This window comes from Amblyraja radiata, chromosome 7 (assembly GCF_010909765.2).
Source record: "Amblyraja radiata isolate CabotCenter1 chromosome 7, sAmbRad1.1.pri, whole genome shotgun sequence".
NCBI lineage: Eukaryota > Metazoa > Chordata > Chondrichthyes > Rajiformes > Rajidae > Amblyraja > Amblyraja radiata.
Window position 1 is genome coordinate 2,614,933 of NC_045962.1, and position 23,263 is coordinate 2,638,195.

The 23,263-nt window shown below is 42.8% G+C and overlaps 1 protein-coding gene across 1 annotated transcript in view; it reads right to left on the reverse strand.

The window, feature by feature from the left end:
* The window catches only part of LOC116974936 (armadillo repeat-containing protein 8), a 156,857-nt gene that overhangs the window by 119,205 nt on the left and 14,389 nt on the right, over window positions 1–23,263 (reverse strand). The window contains exons 2-3 of the mRNA XM_033023550.1: window positions 5,659–5,735; window positions 2,528–2,599 (exon numbers count right to left, since the gene is read on the reverse strand). Coding sequence (XP_032879441.1) covers window positions 2,528–2,599; window positions 5,659–5,735 — 149 coding nt within the window. The remainder of the gene's footprint in view (window positions 1–2,527; window positions 2,600–5,658; window positions 5,736–23,263) is intronic.

Sequence of the window (23,263 nt, forward strand, 5' to 3'; positions counted from 1 at the left end):
ATAAGATCATGGCTAATCTTTTCTTTTAATATCTCTTTTTTATACTAACCCCAGATGCCTTGAATCATTTAATATCTAAAAAACCTCTGCATCACTTTCGTGAATATTCTTATCAATTAAATCTCCAGTCTCCTTGAATGAAGAATATCAAAAGATTGTGACACAAGAGACTGCAGATGCTGGTTTACAAAAAAGGACAAAGCACTGGAGTAACTTGGAGCCTCGTGGATTGATGAAGCCCGTGGCCATTGGTGTCTGCATCTGCGGAGCCCGCGGCGGGGGCCTGGAGTGGAACCGGCAGCAATAGTGGAGAGGTCGGTGCGGCGGTCGATGATGACGTCGACAGACAGACAGACGAGACGGACACGTGAAGTAAGGACGACGTGGCCGAGGAAAGGAACGAAGGAGAACCCGGTGTGGGGGGACCGCCATGAAGGGAGGGGGAAGCAAAATGGAGGACCCGGCGTGGGGGGGGGGGGGGGGGGGGGGGGGCGCCGGGAGGGAGGGGGGAGGGGAGGAAAAACAAAGGGGGACCTGGGGGTGCAAGCAAAGAATTTCACTGTGACTTGTCATATGTGACAATAAATTATTCCAATTCAGGTCAGGCAGCAGCTCTGGAAGACATGGATGGACTTCAGCTTTTCAGGTTTGGATCCTTCTAAATGAAGGGTTCTAACTGGAAATGTTGCCTATTTATATTGCACTTTGCTTTGTATCATTTTTTTTAAATATCAAATGATTTGCTACCAAATCATAAATATTTGGGATGAAGACATTTCTTCTCATCTCAACCCCTATTTAACAATGGTTAAGACCTCGGACGTTTGTACATTTCAAAGAGCCTTCATTCATCTAAATTCCAGAGGATACAATCGCAGTCTGCTTAATCTCACCTCAAAAGATAAACCACTCATTTTATAATTCAATATGGTGAATTTTCATCGCTCTCTCTCTCTCTCTCTCTCTCTCTCTCTCTCTATCGGAAGGGTTTTCATCCTTAGTTGAAATCAGATGTGTAAGCAGTACTCCGCGTAATTTCTCCAGATCCCAATAAAATTGCATTAACACTTAAACCCACTTAGCAATAAATGACCAATAATCAGTTGCGCTCCTAATTGCTTGTTGTGCCTGCATAGTAATTTAAGAAAGATTTGTACACAGGAATGCTCATTCTTGTCCCTCCAAATAGCATCATCAATCTCCCAACATTTAATAATTACTCTCCTTTCTAAATTGTATCTGTCAAAGTGAATAATCTGACATTTGTCTGCTTTCTGTACCACCTGCATCTGGTTACTCATTCATTTAGCTTGTTACGATCCCATCCTCCTATAAATTCAGCTTTGCATCATCAACAAACTTGAGTATATTTCTGCTCTAATCCTAATCATATATAGACAATAGGTGCAGGAGTAAGCTATTCGGCCCTGCAAGCCAGCACCGCCATTCAATGTGATCATGGCTGATAACCCACAAGTACCCATTCCTGCCTTCTCCCCATATCCCTTAACTCCGCTATCCCTAAGAGCTCTATCTAACTCTCTCTTGAAAGCATCCAGAGAACCAGCCTCCACCACCCTCTGAGGCAGAGAATTCCACACACTCTCAGAGATTCACAACTCCCTGTGTTAAAAGGTTTTTCCTCATGTCTGTTCTAAATGGCTTACCACTTATTCTTAAACTGTGGCCCCTGTTTCTGGACTACCCCAACATTGGGAACATGTTTCCTGCCTCTAGCGTGTCCAAACCCTTAATAATCTTATATGTGCAATAAGATCGCCTCTCATCCTAAATTCCAGAGTATGCAAGCCCAGCCGCTCCATTCTCTCATCATATGACAGTTCCGCCAACCCTGAAATGAACCTCGTGAACCTACGCTGCACTCCCTCAATAGCAAGAATATCCTTCCTCAAGTTTGGAGACCAAAACTGCACACAATACTCTAGGTGTGGTCTCACTGGAGCCCTGTACAACTGCAGGAGGTCATCTTTGCTCCTATACTCATCTCCTCTTGCCATTCGCTTTCTTCACTGCCTGCTGTACCTGCATGCTAACTTTCATTGCCTGATGAACAAGGACCCCCAGATCCTTTTGGACTTCCCCTTTTCCCAATTTGACACCATTTAGATAATAATCTGCCTTCCTGTTTTTGCTACCAAAGTGGATAACACATTTATCCACATTAAACTGCATCTGCCATGAATTTGCCCACTCACCCAACCTGTCCAAGTCACCCTGCATCCTCATAACATCCTCCTCACAGTTCACACTGCCGCCCAGCTTTGTGTCATCTGCAAATTTGCTAATGTTACTTTTAATCCCTTCATCTAAATCATGAATATATATTATAAATAGCTGTGGTCCCACCATCGAGCCTTGCGGTACCCCATTAGTCACTGCCTGTCATTCTGGAACTACCCTTTGTTTCCTGTCTGCCAACCACTTTTCTCTATCCATTACAGCACCCTACCCCCAATGCCATGAATAGAAATAGAAAGTAGAAAGAATATTAGGACCATTACAATACCTTGGCACTGCTCCCAGGACAATCAGATTAGCTTTTTGTTTGTTATTTCCAATTACAGCATTCTTCATATCACTGTACAAACAAAATATTAAACAATATGCAAAGTGGTTACTCAAAGCAAATGGTTTTATAACACATGATTTGAAATAACTTTGAATATGTACTTGGGTACTTAGCTTTAATAGGATTAGGAATAGGATTTCAAACATTTTTTCAAATTCCAGGCACACAACTGAAGCATCAGCCTTATACCTCAATGTTTTTATTAGATACAGCATGAATTAGAATAAAGAATTAGAATTAGAATTTCCCTTATTGTCATTCAGACCTTACGGTCTGAACAACATTTCGTGCCTGCAGTCATACATACAATAATAAACAACAATAAACACAAATTAACATCCACCACAGTGAGTCCTCCAAGCACCTCCTTACTGTGGTGGAGGCAAAAATCTTAGGGCTGCAGTCTCTTCCCTCCTCTTCTCCCTCTGCGCTGAGGCGATTCCCCACCGGGCGATGGTACAAACAGTCCCGCGGCTCACCGAACCCCGCAAACGGGCCAGCTCAAACACCGCGGCCCGGGGTGGTCGAAGCTGCCGCCCTCCAATCCCGCGGCTGAACCCCGGACTCAGGTCACCGCCGCCAGAACGCCGTCCCAGCCACCGGAGCACCGTTCCAGCCCCGAGCCGGATCGCCGTCACGTGAGTGCCGTTCCTCCCTCGAGCTGGGCCGCTCCGACGGGAGCGCCGTTCCACCCTCGGGCTGGGCCGCCCCGACGGGAGCGCCACAGCCCCTCACGGGAGAGTCTCAGCCCCGCGCCAGGCCGCCCTCACGGGAGCGTCACAGCCCCTCACGGGAGCGCCGTTCCAGCCCCGAGCCGGACCGCCCTCACGGGAGCGAGCCCAGGGCAAGTCCTGACTGGCTCTGCCTCCGGAGTCTCGAGCCATTAGGCCTCAGCGCAGACGGAGGCAGAGAAGGGGGATACGACAAAAAAGTTGCATTCCCCCGAAGGGAGAGACAGCAAGCCCTGTTTCAACCCCCCACATAAACACAACCTAAAAACCATAAACTTAACTAGACAAAACAAAAAAAACAACACAAAAAAGTAAAAACAAACGGACTGCAGGCGAGCCGCTGCTGCCAGGGCAGCGCCGCCACTTCCGGAAAACAGGCCTTTTGGCCCACCAAGTCCAATCCAATCACACTAGTTCCACCTTATCGCAATTTCTCATCCATTTCCTATACAGCTCAAAATTAATGGTTGCCCGGGTGCCAATAGTGACCTAAAGTCCCGCCGAGCAACCTAAAAGCCGTGCCATTTTGCCTCTAGGGGCAATGTTTGATACCGCTAGGGTGCAAACTGCCCAAGCAAAATATGAGGTGCTGCTCCTCCAATTTATGGTGGGCCTCACTCTTGCCATGGAGGAGGCCCAGAACAGAAAGGTCGGATTCGGAATGGGAGGGGGAGTTGAAGTGCGGAGCCACCAGCAGATCAGGTTGGTTATTGCTAACTGAGTGGAGGTGTTGTGCAAAGCGATCGCCAAGCCTGCGCTTGGTCTTACCGAGTTGAGATACTGTATTATAATTTTGCTGCATGTCATTGTGGTATATATATATGTCTTGATTGGTGAATATGTTTCGTTTGTGACTTTATTTGAAGCAGAAATAATATGTGAATGCTGCATTGAGCATAATTCCGACTGGTAACTACCACTTCGTCCGAGCACATTATCGCACGTGTCATGCAAGCCCTCTTAAATGACCACCAAAGCTGTCATTTGGCAACCTAAAAAGCTGCCTAGGTTGCCCGGCTGGAAACAGAGAAAAAAGTTAAGTGAGAGCCCTGCTAATTAACCTGCAAAACTGCATGTCTTTGAGATGTTGACGGAAACTAGAGCACCCGGAAGAAACCCACAGAGTTATTGGGAGAAGAGCAAATTCCACACAAACAGCACCCGAGGTCAAGAGCAAAACCATTTTGAGGTAACACCAGGTTACAGAAAGCCTTTCTTTACAATAATTCAGAGCCAGTTTTTGCCTTAAAAGATTAAGAAATAACCAGGAATGAGTAGGTTATCCTATGATGAACGTTTGTCCGCACTGGGCCTGTATTCGCTGGAGTTTAGAAGAATGAGGGGGGACCTCATTGCAACATACAGAATAGTGAAAGGTTTGGATAGAGTGGATATGGAGAGGATGTTTCCACTAGTGGGACAGTCTAGGACTGGAGGTCATAGCTTCAGAATTAAAATACGTTCTTTTAGGAAGGAGATGAGGAAAAAATTATTTAATCAGAGGGTGGTGAATCTGTGGAATTCTTTGCCACAGAAGGCTGCAGAGGCCAAGTCAGTGGATATTTTCAAGGCTGAGATAAATAGGTTTTTGATTAGTACAGGTGTCAGAGGGTTTTTTTTTCTTCTTGTTAGTATGACTGCAGAAAACGTAATTTTGTTTGAACTTAGGTTCAAATGACAATAAACGCTATTCTGATTCTGATTATGGGGAGAAAGCAGGAGAATGGAGTTAGGAGGGAGAGATAGATCAACCATGATTGAATGGCAGAGTAGACTTAATGGGCTAAATGGCCTAATTCTACTCCTATAACTTATGACCGTATGTCCTTGTTGAATTAGCATTTTAAAATACCAACTCATTTTATGTTTCAAGAACATTTACGTTTCAAGAAATTTATTTATTTTTAACCCGGTCAGATGACCCAAGAAAATATATTTTTCAGTCCAAAGCTGCACAAACTGTATTTGAAGCAAGGTCACATTTACAATTTGTAAAACTAACTTGGGTATCTCTTTTTCTTATAATTATCACTCTATCAAGAAAATGTAATTTTGATTCACTTTTCAATCACTCACATGCATGTGTGTTAGGAATAAAATATCACACAAATTGTTTTCAATTAAAATTTCAATGTTCTCTGTCCATTTGTATACATCTAGTTTTAAATATATTAAATTGCTCTTAATTTCCACAGTTTATACTGTAGTCCTACATTCCCTGAAAATAAAAAGATTGATCGTAATCTTGAAAATCACGAAAATCATTAAATCTTGTTTGCAAATTTTGTGAATTATACACAAGGACCCAGAAAATAGGGTCAATGGGGCAATACTTACATCACACCTTGCAACACTTTCTGTGGGTCAGGATCAAAGAGCCGGTCAACATAATGACGACTGCTGGCTGTAACTTCCTAAAAAGAACAAAACGTTTAGTTCAATAGTGTTTTCATGATCAGGATTTCTGCCATTAACAAAGGGTGTACCCGGTAACCTCACGGACAGTATTAATCTACTACCAAATCACAAGCAGTCTCTTTAAAAATAACTATGCTGTTAAAGAGCATAAACAAAAGCTGACAAATGCAAGAATCATTTGATAAATTAAGCTACTACTTGCGCCGTCAAGTTTTATTATATAATAGAAATTGGAGTCTTTAATCTGGAACTTTAATTATAAGAATGTGTAGAAAGAAACTGCAGATGCTGATTCATACCAAAGATAGGCACAAAATGCTGGAGTAACTCAGCGGGACAGGCAGCATCTCTGGATAGAAGGAATGGGTGACGCTTCTTCAGACTGGTTCTCAACCCGAAACGTCACCCATTCCTTCCATCCAGAGATGCTGCCTGTCCCGCTGAGTTACTCCAGCATCTTGTGTCTATCGTCGGTGTAAATTCTAAGAATGTTGTGCCATGTACAGAGTACTCTTCACCAACCATACAGGCTTTCCCTTCCGCTATGGAAATGCAACACGAACTTCTCAGATATAACACACCTGATTGCAGCTTGAATGTTTTGCTCCTGTGGTGATTGCTTCATGAAAATTGTTGCTGAGAATATGAATTTACAAAACTCTTCTGAAGAATGGTTGAAGAACCCGAAATGTCATCTGGTCATTCCCTTCACAGAGGCTGCCTGCCTCTCTGGGTTCTTCTAGCACTTTGCCTTGTGTTCACGATTCCAGCATCTGCAGATTCTTGCGTCTCCAATAGTACTTCTTTAACAAGCTCTCAAGACATGATTGACCTATCACTTTTCTATAGCATGCCTGTCATTGGAACTGCTGGGTGGGATTGCTTTCTTTGGCCAGCATGTTGCTGGCCACTGAGGTCACTCCACACATTTGTTCCTGTGACACTTATTCACCCACATTATACAATACCAATCAAAAGCAGTCTACCTTCAACTCAGCATTTTTCCAAGGAATACACAGGGTTGAAATACATGCAAATATGAGTATTAAACAATGATGGTACCCATTATTTGCACTTACCAACTGGAAATGCAAGTACCTACATGCAAAATCCCAATATTATGACAGTTAATAGGTTATTGATCACTGCACTAGATTATAATTTGAGTTTTAATGCCAACAACGCTATGGTCCCAGACTTCAAATATTAAACACTTTACACTTCAAGTTCAAGTGAGTTTATTGTCATGTGTCCCTGTATAGGACAATGAAATTCTTGCTTTGCTTAAGCACACAGAAAATAGTAGGCATTTACTACAAAACAGATAAATGTGTCCATATACCATGATATAAATATATACACACATGAATAAATAAACTGGTAGTGCAAATAACAGAAAGTGGTTGCTAATAATCAGAGTTTTGTCCGAGCCAGGTTTAATAGCCTGATGGCTGAGGGGAAGTAGCTATTCCTGAACCTGGTTGTTGCAGTCTTCAGGCTCCTGTACCTTCTACCTGAAGGTAGCAGGGAGATGAGTGTGTGGCCAGGATGGTGTGGGTATTTGATGATACTGCCAGCCTTTTTGAGGCAGCGACTGCGATAAATCCCCTCGATGGAAGGAAGGTCAGAGCCGATGATGGACTGGGCAGTGTTTACTACTTTTTGTAGTCACTTATTTGAATATAACACAATGTTATATTACAGCACTTTTTTTTTAAAGTGCATTTATGATATGATGTAACAACTATTCAACAGAAAACAATTTCATCAACATAATTTGGCAATTGCATCAAACTATTATTATTTAGCGATAGAAAATGGAAAAAGACCCTTCAGCCCACTGAGTCTATGCCAACCAATGCGTGATCATCCGTTCAGACTTGATCTTCGTTATTCCACTTTCTCATCAACTCACTACACATTTGGGGCAATTTTACAGAGGCCAATTAAGCAACAAACCCACACGTCTTTAGGATGTGGGAGGAAACTGGAGCACTCAGGGGAATCCCATGCGATCAGAGGAAACCCCAAAATGCAAACTCCACATAAGACAGGACCCAAGATCAGGATCCAGCCCAGGTCTCTGGCGCTGTGAGGCAGCAGCTCCACTAGTGCCTGCCAATAACCATAGAACATTAAGCAAGTCTTTTATAGATACTTTACTGAGAAATGCAAACAGTATGAAATACTGCTAACTCCAACCTAAAAGACTAACAAGATAAAAATTGTGAAAGCATCATCAATAAGGATTTATTTCATCAGCATGATTTCCAACAGAAGTCGACTGCAGTTTCAATCTTTTACCAAGGAAATATTGGCATTGTCAGTGTTGCTACTAAGCTCCATTGATAGGATTGAAAGTATATAATCTCCTCATTATGCAGAAAGTGGTGAGATACAACTCCAGATATTCACGCAAAATAAACTCACCAAATCAATTACTTTAGTTTTGAAAAGCATATATTCAACTATCATGCAGGAAGACTGGAGTCCTTGGCCACAGGGCAACAAGATCTCCTGCTCTTTGAGCGATGGCTCAGGCTTTCTCAGCTGAGGCACACTGGGCAGCACAATGGCAGGGTTGCTGGAGTACCGAGGGGAACAAACAGAGGCACAAGCTCATATCCTGACCCTTGCAGAGTGTGTACATTGGGTTTTCTCTGTATCCTGTGACCACGTGAGTTTCCTCCAGGTTCTCCCGTTTTCTCCCACATCCCAAATGCATGTGGGTTTGTAGATTAATTGGCCTCTGTAAATTGTCCCTAATGTGTAGAGAGTGGATGAGAAAGTGAATTAACATAGAACTTGAGTGAATGGGTGATCACTGGTTGGCATGAACTCAGTGGGCTGAAGGGCCTGTTTCAATGCTGTATCTCCAAACTAAACTAATCGCCACTGTTTTGAACTCTGCTGTCTGGATCCATAAAGCCATGGCAGGATGGCAATGCCCAATGAGATATATATCAGTTACAGAGGAGGAGGAGCCATCTTGGGGAACGGCTGCTAACCAGCAGCCGTCCGTTTAATTCACTTTTTTTTTGCAGTTTTAGTGAGTCCTGTGCCCTGTTTGTGGGAGAGATAGACTTTTTAATGTGGGGGGTAGGGGGTAACAATATTTCTAGGTCCCTACCTGGTCGGTGAGGCAGCTTTTTCTCCGGGCTGCCCCGTCGACCCGTCCTCGTGGCCTACCAGCGGGAGTGGAGCAGCGTTTTCCTGGCGGGGACCGCCCAGCACCTCGGCTTCGGTGGCGGCACAGCGCTGGAGCGCTATCGCGGAGCGGAGCGGGCGATGCCTTGCCTGGGTCGCAGCGGTGGATCGACGCGCTGGAGCTCTGGTGAGCTGTGACCGCCGAGATCAACACCTCCGGGCTGCGGGTCTGCGGAGCGGAGCGGGCGGCGCCGACTCTAACATCGGGAGCCTGGGAGCTCCAAACCGGCGCGGCCTTGTCGGCTTCGGAAGCCGCAGTCCCCAGTTAGGAAGCAGCCGTTCCAGGTGGCCCAACTGCTGAGAGGACTCTCCCGACGCTGGGGCAACAGCACCCGGTCAGAACGGCCAGGAACATCGGGCCTCCGTAGAGGCAATAGCGGAGGCCTCAATAGGCCTGACTTTGGGAGAACTGGGGATGGGGACTGGACATTGTGCCTTCCCCCACAGTGGTAACCATTGTGGGGGGATGATTTTTTTGTGTGTAAGTGAATATGTTAGTCTGTGTCCAAGATGGCTGTCGGAAGGGAGAGTGTACGCTGGCGCGGTTTAGCTGCCGCTGCTCTCTCTTCACATTGTGTTTTTGATTTTTTGTCTTTGGAGCGAATTCTGTCTTTAATTTGTGTATTGGTGATGTCCTTATTATTTATTTTACTCCGACTATATGTTTTTTCTCTCTTGTTAATTTCTGTAAGGCGTCCTTGAGACTTTGAAAGGCGCCCGCAAATAAAATTTATTATTATTAATATTAGATATGGGTAGAAAAATAGCAGATAAGAGTTTAATCTGTGCAAGTGTGAGGTTTTGCACTTTGGGAGTTTGAATGCAAGGAAAAGTATACACTGAATGGCAAGACATTTAATAGCATTAAGTAGAGAGGGATCTTGGCGTCCAAGTCCATACCTCCCTGTAAGTGGCAACACAACTAGATAGAGGGATAAAGTCTGCGTATGGTATGCTTGCCTTCATCGGTTGGGAAATTGAATACAAGATTGACAAGTCATGTTGTAACTGTACAAAACTTTGGTCAGGCTACATTTGGAGTATTGTGTGTAATCCTGCTCACCCAGGATAAAGGGGAGGCTATGGAGAGGATGGACAAGAGATTTACCAGAATGCTGCCTGGATTAGAGGTAGCGATGTTACAATACTCACTTTCAGCGGCGCTGCTGTTCTGCCGCTTGCCATGTGTGCGACTTTGGCGCCTTTGAGGGGGGGGGGGGATTAAAATGCCGTTTTCTCCTGCCTGTCGGAGTCGAACTTTCCCAGGCTGTTCAGCTGCTGCAGAAAAATCGTTCCGACTTCCGTTCTAGGAAGTTTTCTTTTAAATCGCGGGCCAATTTAATCCCTGGAGTAAAATAAAAAGCTACTTCTAACGCCGTCAACACCGATAACGGGACGGATCTCACGTAGGGGACAAAACATAATGTAAGTCGTTTATTTTACGTATAAACTTGTTTCTTAGGATGACTTTAATCCAAATTTCATTGGCGAAAATGTGATTTTGGCCCCATAAGAACCGGCAGTGTTTTTCCTGCCGATATGGGGTTCAAATTCACTGCAACCGCAACGTTCCACTCGATCGCGTTCCACAAAAACCCACTCGCAAGATGATTAAAATGCCCATTAATTTACGGGAATTAAAGATTAAATTCCTTCTATTTTGCCTATAAATTCATGACAATGAGATTTAAAAATCATGTTATATTGTGAATTCTTGTGTGAATGTTATTTGGACACTTAGGCTATTTAAAAATGTTAACCTTTTCTTAAGAAATGGATAGATGTTTAGATCCAGTAATTGAATTTTGTAATTAGCCACAATTAGGTAACTAAGCTTTAATTTCAGGTCATCCAAGTAAGATGTTTCATATTTGTTTCAGAATGCTTCAATCTATAATAACTGAAAATTTCATTCAGTTCTCTTAATTTTTAAGAAAGTTATGGGCTTTTGACTGTCCTCGATCACAGCTTTTGAGTTAAGTCAATGGAAAAGAAATAGGGAACAAGATGCTAATTTCAGAGTATAAAATGGCCTTAACGTTTTTAATACTGAAGATATGAAAGTGAATTAGGTGTCAAATTAAACTTATTTTTATGCTTTATCTGATGGGATAAATTGCAGGCTTGATTTTTAAAATCTCAAAATTTTGGAACATTGCTATTAGGGGATATTAATTATAAGGAGTTAGACACAAAATGCTGGAGTAACTCAGTGGGAAAGGCAGCAACTCAGTGGGAAAGGCAACACTGGAGGGTATGGCTTAAAGTGAGAGGGGAAAAGGTTTAAAGGAGATGTGCTGTGCACACTTTTTTTTGAAACAGTGGGTGCCTGGAACCCTTTGCCAAGGGTGGTGATTAAAGCAGATAACATAATGGCATTTAAGAGGCTTTTAGATAGGCACAAGGAATGCAAGAATAACGATCACATGCAGACAGAAGAGATTAATTAAAGTGGCATCATGTTCAGCACAGACACTGTGGGCTGAAGGGCCTGTTCCCATGCTTTGCTAGATTTACTAATGTCCTCACACAATCACAAAATATTTACTGATGTCATTTGACCCGCAGTCCATTTCTTGTTTTATAATAGCTCTGCAGTATTTGGCTTTTCATTTTGCGTCTTAATTAGTATTTTTTACCAGTTTATTTCCACAAATGTCCACAGTGGAATGGATTAATCAATGGTGATTTCATCAGTCTTTTAAATAGCTCAACTTCATTTTACTCCCATTGCCTTCTCAGATTTGATCAAGAGTTTCCCCAGTTTAGGGCGGTCAAGGTGGTGCAGCGGCAGAGTTGCTGCCTTACAGCGAATGCAACTCCAGAGACCTGGGTTCGATCCCGACTATGGGTGCTGTCTGTACGGAGTTTGTACGTTCTCCCTGTGGGTTTTCTCCAAGATCTTCGGTTTCCTCCCACACTCCAAAGACATAAAGGTTTGTAGGTTAATTGGCTTGGTAAATGTAAAAATTGTCCCTAGTGTGTGTAGGATTGTGTTAATGTGCGGGGATCATTGGTCGGCGTGGACCCGGTGGGCTGAAGGGCCTATTTCCGTGCTGTATCTCTAAACTAATACTAAACTTGCATTTGTTGCTGCTCCTCTTTCATTTCCAGTTCATACTGGCTCAGACATAAAACATGGATTTCAACTCAAAATCTATTTTTGGGTCCAGATCCACCAGTGCCAGCAATGGAAATAAAAACAGAAGGTGCAATAATTATTCTTCAGATTGGTCTACAGATGATGGAGAGAAATCAAGTTAACACTTCACATTAATCACTGTACCAAAACTGGAGAAAGGTGAAAACAAGTATGGTTTACATCGTAGAGGGAATAAAAGTAACACCTGCTTAGGAAGGAGACCAAAATTACACAAATGTAACAATGCTTTCAGAGTCATCATGTTAACAGATACACAGTGAAGAGGAGGGATAAGCATAGCAAAGGAAGGAAAACTCGAATGACCAAAGATTATGTAAATTTGGTCAAAAAGAAAAGGGAAGCACACCCAAGGTTTAAGAGGATGAAATCAGACTGGGAATTTGAGCAATATAAAGAAAGGAAGGAAGTACTCAAGCAGGTAATTAGCAATTCAAAAGGGGCCATGAAATGGCTCTAGCAAGTCAGATGAAAGGAAATCCCTACATTTTTTATACCTACATTAAAAACCAAGAGGATAACCGAGGAGAAAGTAGGATAAAGGAGGGAATTTGTGCTTGGAGTCAGGGGATGTAGGCGAGGTAAAAAACAAGTATCTTACATTGTTTTCACCAAGAAGAAGAACACGAGGAAGAAGACAGTGGGATCAGTGTGAAGAATATTAATATGCAAGGACAGTTTGAGATTAACGAGGTGGAGGTGTTAGGGCATGTGAAGAGCACTTAAGGCAGATGCATTCTCAGGAGGGGGGCAAGAGAAGAGTTTGCAGGTGCCTTGATGAAGAATATGTGCAGGCAGATAAGATTTGATCTTGGCATCATGTTGGGCACAGACACTGTGGGCAGAAGGGCCTGTTCCTGAGCTGTACTGTTCTATGTTCTACATTAAGGACAGTTATAGAGAAAACAAAAGCAGAAATGTATGCAAGAAGCATGGCGGCAGAGCATATTAGTTGCTGGAAATATCAGCAGATTAGGGAGCATTTGTGCAGAGAGAAAAACTAAGTTAATGTGGTTGATCTTTCATTAACTGAGTACTTCTCAAATCAACAGGAAAAGCTGTTTACAGATGCTCCTTGACTTACGATGCTTTGACTTTACGATGGTGCAAAAGCAATACACATTCAGTAGAAACCGTAAATTGAATTTAGAATTTTGATCTTTTCCCGGGCTAGCGATCTGCGGTACGATACTCTCTCGTGATGCTGGGCAACGGCAGCGAGTCGTAGCTCCCAGTGAGCCACCCGATCACTGGTGTAAACAACCAATACTAGTCTACAGTGTACGGTGTTGCCAGGGTTTTTGGATACATTGTATTGTGTTTTGTGTTTTTGCAGCCCATCATGTCTACAAAACGCCCATCTGTGTCTCTCACTTCAGGTGAGAAGGCGGCAATTACTCTTGAGATGAAACTCAAGATAATTGCCCAGCGTAAAGGCGGCAAGCCAGTAATGGCCATCAACAAGTGTCAATCCCCAGTGCCTTCTCCCACTATTCTCGAGCCTTATCAGAAGAGAGCGAATGTTTGGTAGGTTAGGTGTATTAAATGCATTTTCGACTTATGATATTTTCGATTTACGATGGGCTTATCGGAACATAACCCCATCGTAAGTCGAGGAGCATCTGTATATGTACATTAATAACAAGAGGGTAGCTCTGGAATGGGTAGGAACACTCAAAGGCAATGAGGGAATTTATGCCTGGAGCTAGAGGAAGTAGACAAGATATTAATTAGGTAGTGAGATCAGGGAGGGGTATTTTGATATTCTAGGACACGTTTACATAAAAAGGAAGATGTGTTGAGTTGCTCGAAGAACATTAAGAAAGAACTGCAGATGCTGGAAAAATCGAAGGTAGACAAAAATGCTGGAGAAACTCAGCAGGCAAGGCAGCATCTATGGAGCGAAGGAATAGATGTGTAAGAAAGAACTTCTTTCTTAAAAGTAAGTTCTTTCTTACACATTTTGTCCACTCCACTGCAAGATCCCCTCAAGGTTTATGGTGGTAGTGTATTATTCCGATTGGAAATTTGTGACCACTAGTGTGCTGCAGGGAGCAGTGCTGGCAGCTTTGTTGTCTATATAAATGATTTGGACAATCTGTAGACAGTTGGTAAATGGCACAGAAAATGGTGGAGTTGTCGAACATGAGAAAGGTTGTCAATATGGGCAGCAAAATGGCAGATAGAGCTTAATCTGGACAAGTAGGAGATGTTGCAGTTTGGGAATCAAATGTACAAAAAGGTATATGGTAAATAGCAGCAACATTGAAGTTCAAGGAAATTTTTGGGTGCAAGTCCATTACTCCCTAAAGTGGCGATACATGTGGGCAGGGTGGTAAAGAAGGCATATCACGTGCATTAGGACAGCCTTCATCGGTCGTATGAAAGGAATAAAGTCATGATGCAACTGTATAAAACTTTAGTTAGGCAACATTTGGAGTATTGTGCCTAGCTCCGGTGACTGCTATAAAGGAAGAAGGTAGAGACTTTGAAGAGAGTGCAGAAGAGATTCTTCAGAATGTTACCTGGATTAGAGTAAAAGCAGAAGGTGAGGTTGAACAAATTTGGATTGTTTTTCTTTGGAGTGCTTGTGACTGCAGAGTGACCTGATGGAACATTGAAGATTGGGAAAAGCACAGTTCGGCTGGACTAGACGGTATCAAAAAGTTACCAGGGTTTAAATGTCGGATGACAGCACGCACAGCTTTAAAGTAAGCAGGGGAACGTTTATAAAAGATGAACAAGCAAGTTTTTTGTTTATGTACAGTGAGTGCTAGGTGCCTAGAACACAGTCTGTGTAGTGGTGAGAGCAGATATGATTAAAAAAAAAACATTTAAGAGGCATTTTGATAGGCACGTGAAGGAGGAAATGGAGGGATATAGACCACGTGCACGCAGATGGGTTAGTTTAATTTGGCATCACGGTTGGCATAAACATCTTTGAGATGCTGGTCCTCAGACTTGCACTGAGGTTTGCTGGTGCACAGCAGGTGGGCAGCAGGGAATGGTTGGCCAGGATGTGCAAAGACAGATCAAGGGCACAAGAGAACGAAGCGTGGGCACAGAAGACAATAGACAATAGGTGCACGAGTAGGCCATTTGGTGTGATCCTTCCTTCACTGTGATCATGGCTGATCATCCACAATCAGTACCCCATTCCTGCCTTCTCCCCATATCCCCTGACTCCGCTATCTTTAAGAGCTCTATCTAACTCTCTCTTGAAAGCATCCAGAGAATCGGCCTCCTCTGAGGCAGAGAATTCCACAGATTCACAACTCTCTGGGTGAAAAAGTTTTTCCTCATCTCCGTTCTAAATGGCCTATCCCTTATTCTTAAAATGTGGTCCCTGGTTCTGGACTCCACCAACATCCTGCCTCTAGCGTGTCCAATCCCTTAATAATCTTATATGTTTCACCAAGATCCCCTCTCATCCTTCTAAATTCCAGTGTATACAAGCCCAGTCCCTCAATTCTTTCAACATATGACAGTCCCGCCATCCCTGGCATTAACTTCATGAAACTACGCTGCACTCCCTCAATGGCAAGAATGTCCTTCCTCAAATTTGGAGACCAAAACTGCACACAATACTTCAGGTGTGGTCTCACTAGGGCCCTGTACAACTGCAGAAGGACCTCTTTGCTCCTATACACAACTCCTGTTGTTATGAAGACCAACATACCATTAGCTTTCTTCACTGCCTGCTGTACCTGCACTTTTACTTTCAGTGACTGATGAGCAAGGACCCCCAGATCTCATTATACTTTGGATAATCTGGATAGTTTTATAATCTGGATAAGTGTGAGGTTAGGCATTTCAGAGAACAAATACAAGAGGAATGTTTACAGTAAATACCAGGGACCCTGAAGACAATAGATGCACAGAGGGAATTAATAAAACAAAGACAAAAACATTGCCCCCGGGTCTGCATAGTTTGGAGCATTGTTTCATAACTCGCTGACAGTGGCAACGCCATTAGTAGGTTGGTAAAGAAGGGGTATACCGCGTGTTTGTGTTCATCGGTCAGGGCAGAGTAGAAATGTTGGGCAATGAATTTGAATCTGTGTCCAACTTTGGTTGGGCCACATTGAGAGTATCGCATGCAGTTCTGGTCGCCACTATAGATAGAGGCTTTGGAGATCTTCACCAGGACACTAGCTGGATTGAAGTGTGTGAGCTACAAGAGCCAAACTTGCCTTGTTTTCTCTAGAGCATCAGAGATGACCATATAGCATTATGAGAAGCATAGCCAGTAAAGACAGCCAGGCTCTTTGCCCAAGTGTGGTAATCTGAAATTCTAGAGGCCATGGGATTAAGGTGAGATGGGGAAGGTTTAAATGAGATTTTGATAAGCAAGAGTGGTTGGTGCCTGGAACACATTGCCAGTTCAGATAGTGGAAGCAGATGCAATAGCAACATTTAGAAGGCATTTGGACCAAACATATGAACAGGTAGGGAATGGAGGGATACAAATCACGGGTGCACATTGTGATGTCCTGTGAAAGCGCAAGAGTAAAGAGGTATTGATAAATTTACACAAGACTGGCTCAGTTATTGTTATTTGAAAATTTGAGATTCATCCTTAATACCACATAACATATTTCATCAGGAAGGCACAAAAGAGTGGAAGTAACAGTTATAAAGATTATTAAATGTTTTAAGAATTGAGTTCATGATTTTTTTTTTTTAAACGATAGTTTTAAGATGAAAATAGAAATCGTCCGGTTCAAATCATTGATATGGTTACATCAATGTTATCATGTGCACCAAATATAGAAGAAAATTAACTATATTTGATTTGCTATGTGGAATGTGACAGCCATGGATTAGGAAAAATGCCTTTAATAAGAAAATTGTTGCAGCGTGCAATGGTATTTACCAAAATAACTAAAGCAGTATAAAATAAAACTAAGTTAGAGTTATGTACAGAAATGGTAGCTGCTGGTTATGGTATGGAGATAAATAGGTGTCCGGTAAAAATATTACAATTTTCCTGTGTCAAATATTTGGTCAGTGTTTCCACCTTGAAGGAAATTACCCGAAATTCAGGGTGGCTTCGAGTAATTTTAGGGAAATTAAATAATTTGGGGAAATTTCCCGGCCCGGTAAGCCTTCCCCAACTGCACATGTGCAGATACCGGACCCACAGCACACGCGCGGCGAGACGCAAAGGGGTCCAATCGGGCCCGCGGGATAATTTGCAGAAAAAAAGTATGTACCTGTAGATTTTCGACCAACTGCGCCCGCGCAATTGGGGGAGGCCCGTCAGCCGCGTCACAATATTAAAATAGCTCCCGTGACGTTGTAGGGACGCCGTCTCCCTGCGCATGCGCAGCGGTCCCGGTATACGCGCAGTTGGGGCCGCAGTCGCACATGCGCAGTTGGGGAAGGATTACCGGGCTGGGAAATACCATCAAATTCCAGGTAATTTGGAATTCTATTTCAGGAAAAAAAAATGTTGAGGTGTGGAAGCACTGTATTTGGCACTGTTAACACTATGGTTCGCATGTTCTAAAAACTATCATAAAAATATTGTTCAGAAACAAAGGTTTCTTGGCATCCTGGAGTACTGTGCATTTTGCTTTAACAAAACAGGCTGCTTTAAGGAGGATGGTGATGGATAGCGGTAGAGAGAGTATTAGTAATGAGATACAAGTAGAAAGGGTATTGGATTATCAGAATCATAGAATGCTACAGCTTAGGAAAGCTACATTTCAACCTCAAACAGTATTAAAATAAGAATAACCAAACCAAGCATGTTTTAGCCATAGAAGCACATATCCTCTGTTGTGAAATGGAAACACTTCTGCCAATTAATTCCTACAAATAGCAATGTGAGAGTTGTGACCAAACCATCTGTTTTAGTGATAATTGTGAAAAATAAATTCAGCCAAGATGCAGTGAATACCTTCCCCAGACTTCGAAAGTCATGTTATGGGCTTTGTTCACCACAGCAAGCAAATTAGGGTCTGATTTAACACTACCTTAATGCAGTTTAGAGATATAGCGCGGAAACAGGCCCTTTGGTCCTCGCCGACCAGCGATCCCCGCAGACCAACGCTATCCCACACACACCAGGGACAATCTACAATTTTTACCAAAGGTAATCAACCTACAAGCCTGTACATCCCTAGATTGTGGGAGGAAACCGGAGCACCCGGAGAAAACCCACGTGGTCATGGGGAGAACGCACAGGCAGCAAACGTCGTCAGGATCAAACCCGAGTCCCTGGTGCCACCGCACCGACTCAGTTCCCAACCACACCCCCCCCCCCCCCCCCCACCTCCCACCTCTATCTTTCAGGATTCCAACCCAAAACATCACCCATTTCCTCTCTCCAGAGATGCCACATGACCCGCTAAGCTGCTCCTGCATTCTGTTTGTCTATTCGCAAGGGAATTAAAGCATCTTACTAAACTTCCTATACATTAGCACTGGTCAAATAGAATAATGAAACAAATAGATTGGGTAGATGCAGAGTGTCTTGCCCAGAGTAGGCTAATCGAGGACCAGGGGACATAGGTTTAAGGTGAAGGGGAAAAGACCTGGAACTTTCCTGGAAAAGTCATTTCCATTAGGATAACCATCCCAATGACAAATTTTAGCCATGATTTGAATACCCAAATTTCTGGTATGGATTTAAACACACAACCTTCTGACTTTAACTTTCCATTGCACCAACTGTGAAAACAAATCATTTCTATTTAAAAAATAATTGCATTACAGATATCTTAAGACTTAGACCAACTCCAGAAAGGTCTAATATCCTTTCAAAATAAATTAACTTCATTCCTCGACAAAATTAACAATCTTATGCTATGACTTTAGTACAGTTCTTTATCAAAGCAGATCCAGCCTATCCAACCCAAAACTCAAAGGCTCTAATGATGAAGCTGAATTTTAGTTAAAATATAAGAAGATATTAAATTGGCTTCTGGGCTAGCTTACAGCTTATATTTAGTCTCAAATTAGGCTTGCCTCAGGTTGCGGGTGTGTGGGATAATAAATCCTATAACATTGTCTCCCAAGTGAGGAAGTGACAGAGAAAGAAACAGCTAGTCACATCTTTGAAGTAAGATGCCATAAACCAAATGGCCTATGTTTATGAAGGACCAAATGACAGAGAGGAAGCAGCGAGAGCTAGGGTGATCTCTGTGAAGATAAAATGTCGTAAACCAAATGGCCAATGTTATCTTGTACTATGTAAACAAAAGGCCTTTGATGTGATGCATTCTGTGGAAACCTTTTCCTGTACCTCTGACCATGACTAATGTCTGTGAAATGTGCTAAGGGGACAAAAAAACCCATTTAAGGCAATGTAATTCTGTTGTTCAGTGAGGTGAACGGAGGACGGTCAAGTGTCTGTAATGGTCACTTGACTGGAGTTCTCCCTCCCTTCCATCGGCCGATAATAAGTAAAGTTGTGAACTGGTCTACCAAACAGTTTGTGTGGTGTCTGTTTATTAAGAAGCGAACCTGGTTTAGTAGTTAAGAAAGTAGCTTTTTCATTGGCGTAGTTATGCAGGCCTCGCTGGGACCACATCAACAGCTGACTGTGCAAGAGGTTGCAGAGGTTGCCGGGATTGGAAGGGAGATAACTGAGCTCTATCGGCCCCCTTGTAAGACCGACTCCCTAGAAACTCCCGGGAACATCTGTGATCCTTCATCAGACATTGAATTGGTTCCCTGCCGAGGTTCTTAGAAACAGACAAAGGTAAGACCAGTTGGGCTTTATATGGGGTTTTTTTTAAGACGGGATTGTGTATGTATTTTTAAGACAGATTGTGTATGTATTTTTAAGACAGATTGTGTATGTATTTTTAAGAAGGAATTGTGTATATTTTTAAGAAGGACTTGAGCGGTTTCTCTTTCTCTCTCTGTCTATCTCTTTGTTTTCTCTTTTTCTCTCTCTCTACAAAGGGCTCATCAGCCTCGTTGAGATATCCGTGATTTGTCGGGTTGAGATACGGGGGTTGAGGTTTGCGTCTGGCTTATTGAGACATCCGAAGAGTTGTCGGATTGAGAAATAAGTGGCGTTGTATATTAAAGAGTTAAGAAGTCTGCCAGGTTGAGAAACGGGGATCCCGGATAGCGGGTCTGCTTCGTTGAGACACTTGGGGCTTATTTTAAGAGTTAAGAAGTCTGCCAGGTTGAGAAACGGGGGTCCCGGATAGCGGGTCTGCTTCGTTGAGACACTTGGGGCTTATTTTAAGAGTTAAGGAGTCTGCCAGGTTGAGAAACGGGGGTCCCGGATAGCGGGTCTGCTTCGTTGAGACACTTGGGGCTTATTTTAAGAGTTAAGGAGTCTGCCAGGTTGAGAAACGGGGGTCCCGGATAGCGGGTCTGCTTCGTTGAGACACCTGGGGCTTATTTTAAGGGATAAGACGTCTGCCAGGTTGAGAAACGGGGGTCCCGGTTAGCGAGTCGGCTTCGTTGAGACACTTGGGGCTTATTTTAAAGAGTTAAAAAGTCAGCCAAATTGAGAAACTGGGGTCTCGAGTAGCGAGTCGGCCTGGTTGATATATTTGGAACGATTCGGAATTAAGAAGTCTGCTTTCTTTTTCTCTTTCTTTCTATCTATCTATGGGGAATGCTCTGGATAACAGTCCAACATATGTGTTATTTGAATCCTAGGTATAATAAGAAATTTAGAATGTTAAGTTACAAGTTGACCAAACGGTTAGGGGATGAAGCCTGGACAGTAGGGGGAACATGGAATGTAGAGACATTTATATGGGAAAGGAAGGCAGGAAAGGATGGAAGAAAGGAATTAAAACATGGGAAGCAGAAGCAGTGAAGAAGCATGAGGAGAGTATAGAGTTTGAAGTTGGATGGATGCTGTATGTAAGAAGGGTATAGAGTTAAGAAACAAGGATAGCACTCGGAAAGGATGGAACGTATTGCAACTAGAATGCCAGTGGGCAGAGGAACAAGAGGAAATAATTAAAAGACAAGACAGGAGGTGAGAAACAGGTGATGGTTAGTAAAAAAATAAACCCAGTACTGGTAAATCCTCTGGAGGAGACTTCATGTCTGGCACGACGACCCTATTTGGTAATGAAGATGAGGAGTTAGATAATCTTGGGAGATGTCCACCTCCCTATGCCCTACCAGTAGCAATGGCATCTTTACCTGGGACAGTTCCGTCAGTAACATCCCCATACCTTGAAGTTCTGACCTTACAAAGCTCCCCAGGATTGGGAGCACGGGAATGCCTTTCTGTGCGTAATTTGTTTAACGCATTGATGCTACCAGAACAGCTGGTCATTGTTAAATGTACTGCACACACTGGTGCTGGGGACCCTATAGCAAAAGGCAATAGGTTGCTGATAGTGTATCCAAACAATGCAGCCTGTACATCCAAATGCGTAGTGACAGCACGTAAACAGATGCTAGCAAATAGAACGGTCCTGCCAAACATGAAGGAGGTATGTACATTACAGAGGGACGCCTCTCATATATAATAATAACTATGGAAACAAGAGGGCTGTGCCATTGATTCAGCACACCCCGCTTGGACAAGTTACATTTTTACCCGTCTTACCCATGCTGGTAAGGAGGGAATGATAGGATAACAAAGGAAATGTGGTGGCAGGCCTCTGAATGTAAAATTTGCCAACAAAGTAATCCAGGCAAAGCAACTAAGATACCCTCAGGGGTGACGCCAATGCCATCGCGATCGTTTGAATGCATACAGATTGATTTTATTGAAATGCTAAGGGCCCAGTGTTATAAATATTGCTTAGTGATTTTAGATTTATTTAGCAGGTGGAGTGAAGCTCTACCAACCACTAATAATACTGCTGAAACTACAGTAACATTGTTGTAATCCCAGGTTTGGCCTACCTACTGCCATAAGTTCAGACAATGGTCTTCATTTTATTGCCACTATTAATAAGGAAAAATGTGCACATTTTAATATTCGACTGCAATTTCACTGTGTACACCACCCACAGGCATCTGGGATGGTGGAAAGAGTCAATGGGGATTGCAAAACAAAATTACCCCGGAGGTAAATCCTTTTTCTGACAGGCAACTATGTTATAAAAAAATTGGGGATGAAGGGAAATTTGATGGAGAAATGAGGAAAGAGCTAGGGAAGTATAGAAGTTGGGATGTAATGTTAAAATTGTACAAGGCATTGGTGAGGCCAATTCTGGAGTATGGTGTACAATTTTGGTCGCCTAATTATAGGAAGGATGTCAACAAAATAGAGAGAGTACAGAGGAGATTTACTAGAATGTTGCCTGGGTTTCAGCAACTAAGTTACAGAGAAAGGTTGAACAAGTTAGGGCTTTATTCTTTGGAGCGCAGAAGGTTAAGGGGGGACTTGATAGAGGTTTTTAAAATGATGAGAGGGATAGACAGAGTTGACGTGGAAAAGCTTTTCCCACTGAGAGTAGGGAAGATTCAAACAAGGGGACATGACTTGAGAATTAAGGGACTGAAGTTTAGGGGTAACATGAGGGGGAACTTCTTTACTCAGAGAGTGGTAGCTGTGTGGAATGAGCTTCCAGTGAAGGTGGTGGAGGCAGGTTCGTTTTTATCATTTAAAAATAAATTGGATAGTTATATGGATGGGAAAGGAATGGAGGGTTATGGTCTGAGCGCAGGTATATGGGACTAGGGGAGATTATGTGTTCGGCACGGACTAGAGGGGTCGAGATGGCCTGTTTCCGTGCTGTAATTGTTATATGGTTATATGGTTATAGGGAGACTGAAAAGTCAAGGGGAGTCTGACTAATCATGATCTGGATCAATGTCCAATTAGGGTTAGGTAACCAGGATTTTGGTAAACAGAAATCTTGTCAGAAAAAGGGAAAGTAAATTACAAAGAGATGTCTTTGAAGATGAAATATTATATACTGCTAGTAAAACAATGTTTTTGTATATATACTGCTGGTAAAACAATGTTTTTGTATATGTACTGCTTGTAAAACAATGTTTTATGTGGAATGTGTGAAATTTGAAGCAATGAGCAAAGTTGTGTATCGCTTTAAGAAGTTTGTCCTTTAAAATGCAAATGGATAGTTTATGGTGTGCTCCATTATGAAACTGCCATGAATGGGGGGCGGAGCTATACTCGAATGATAAAATGTGTTGGTTGATTATAAATCTTTTGAACCAAGTTTAAAAAAGACTCATCCCGATTAAAGTGTT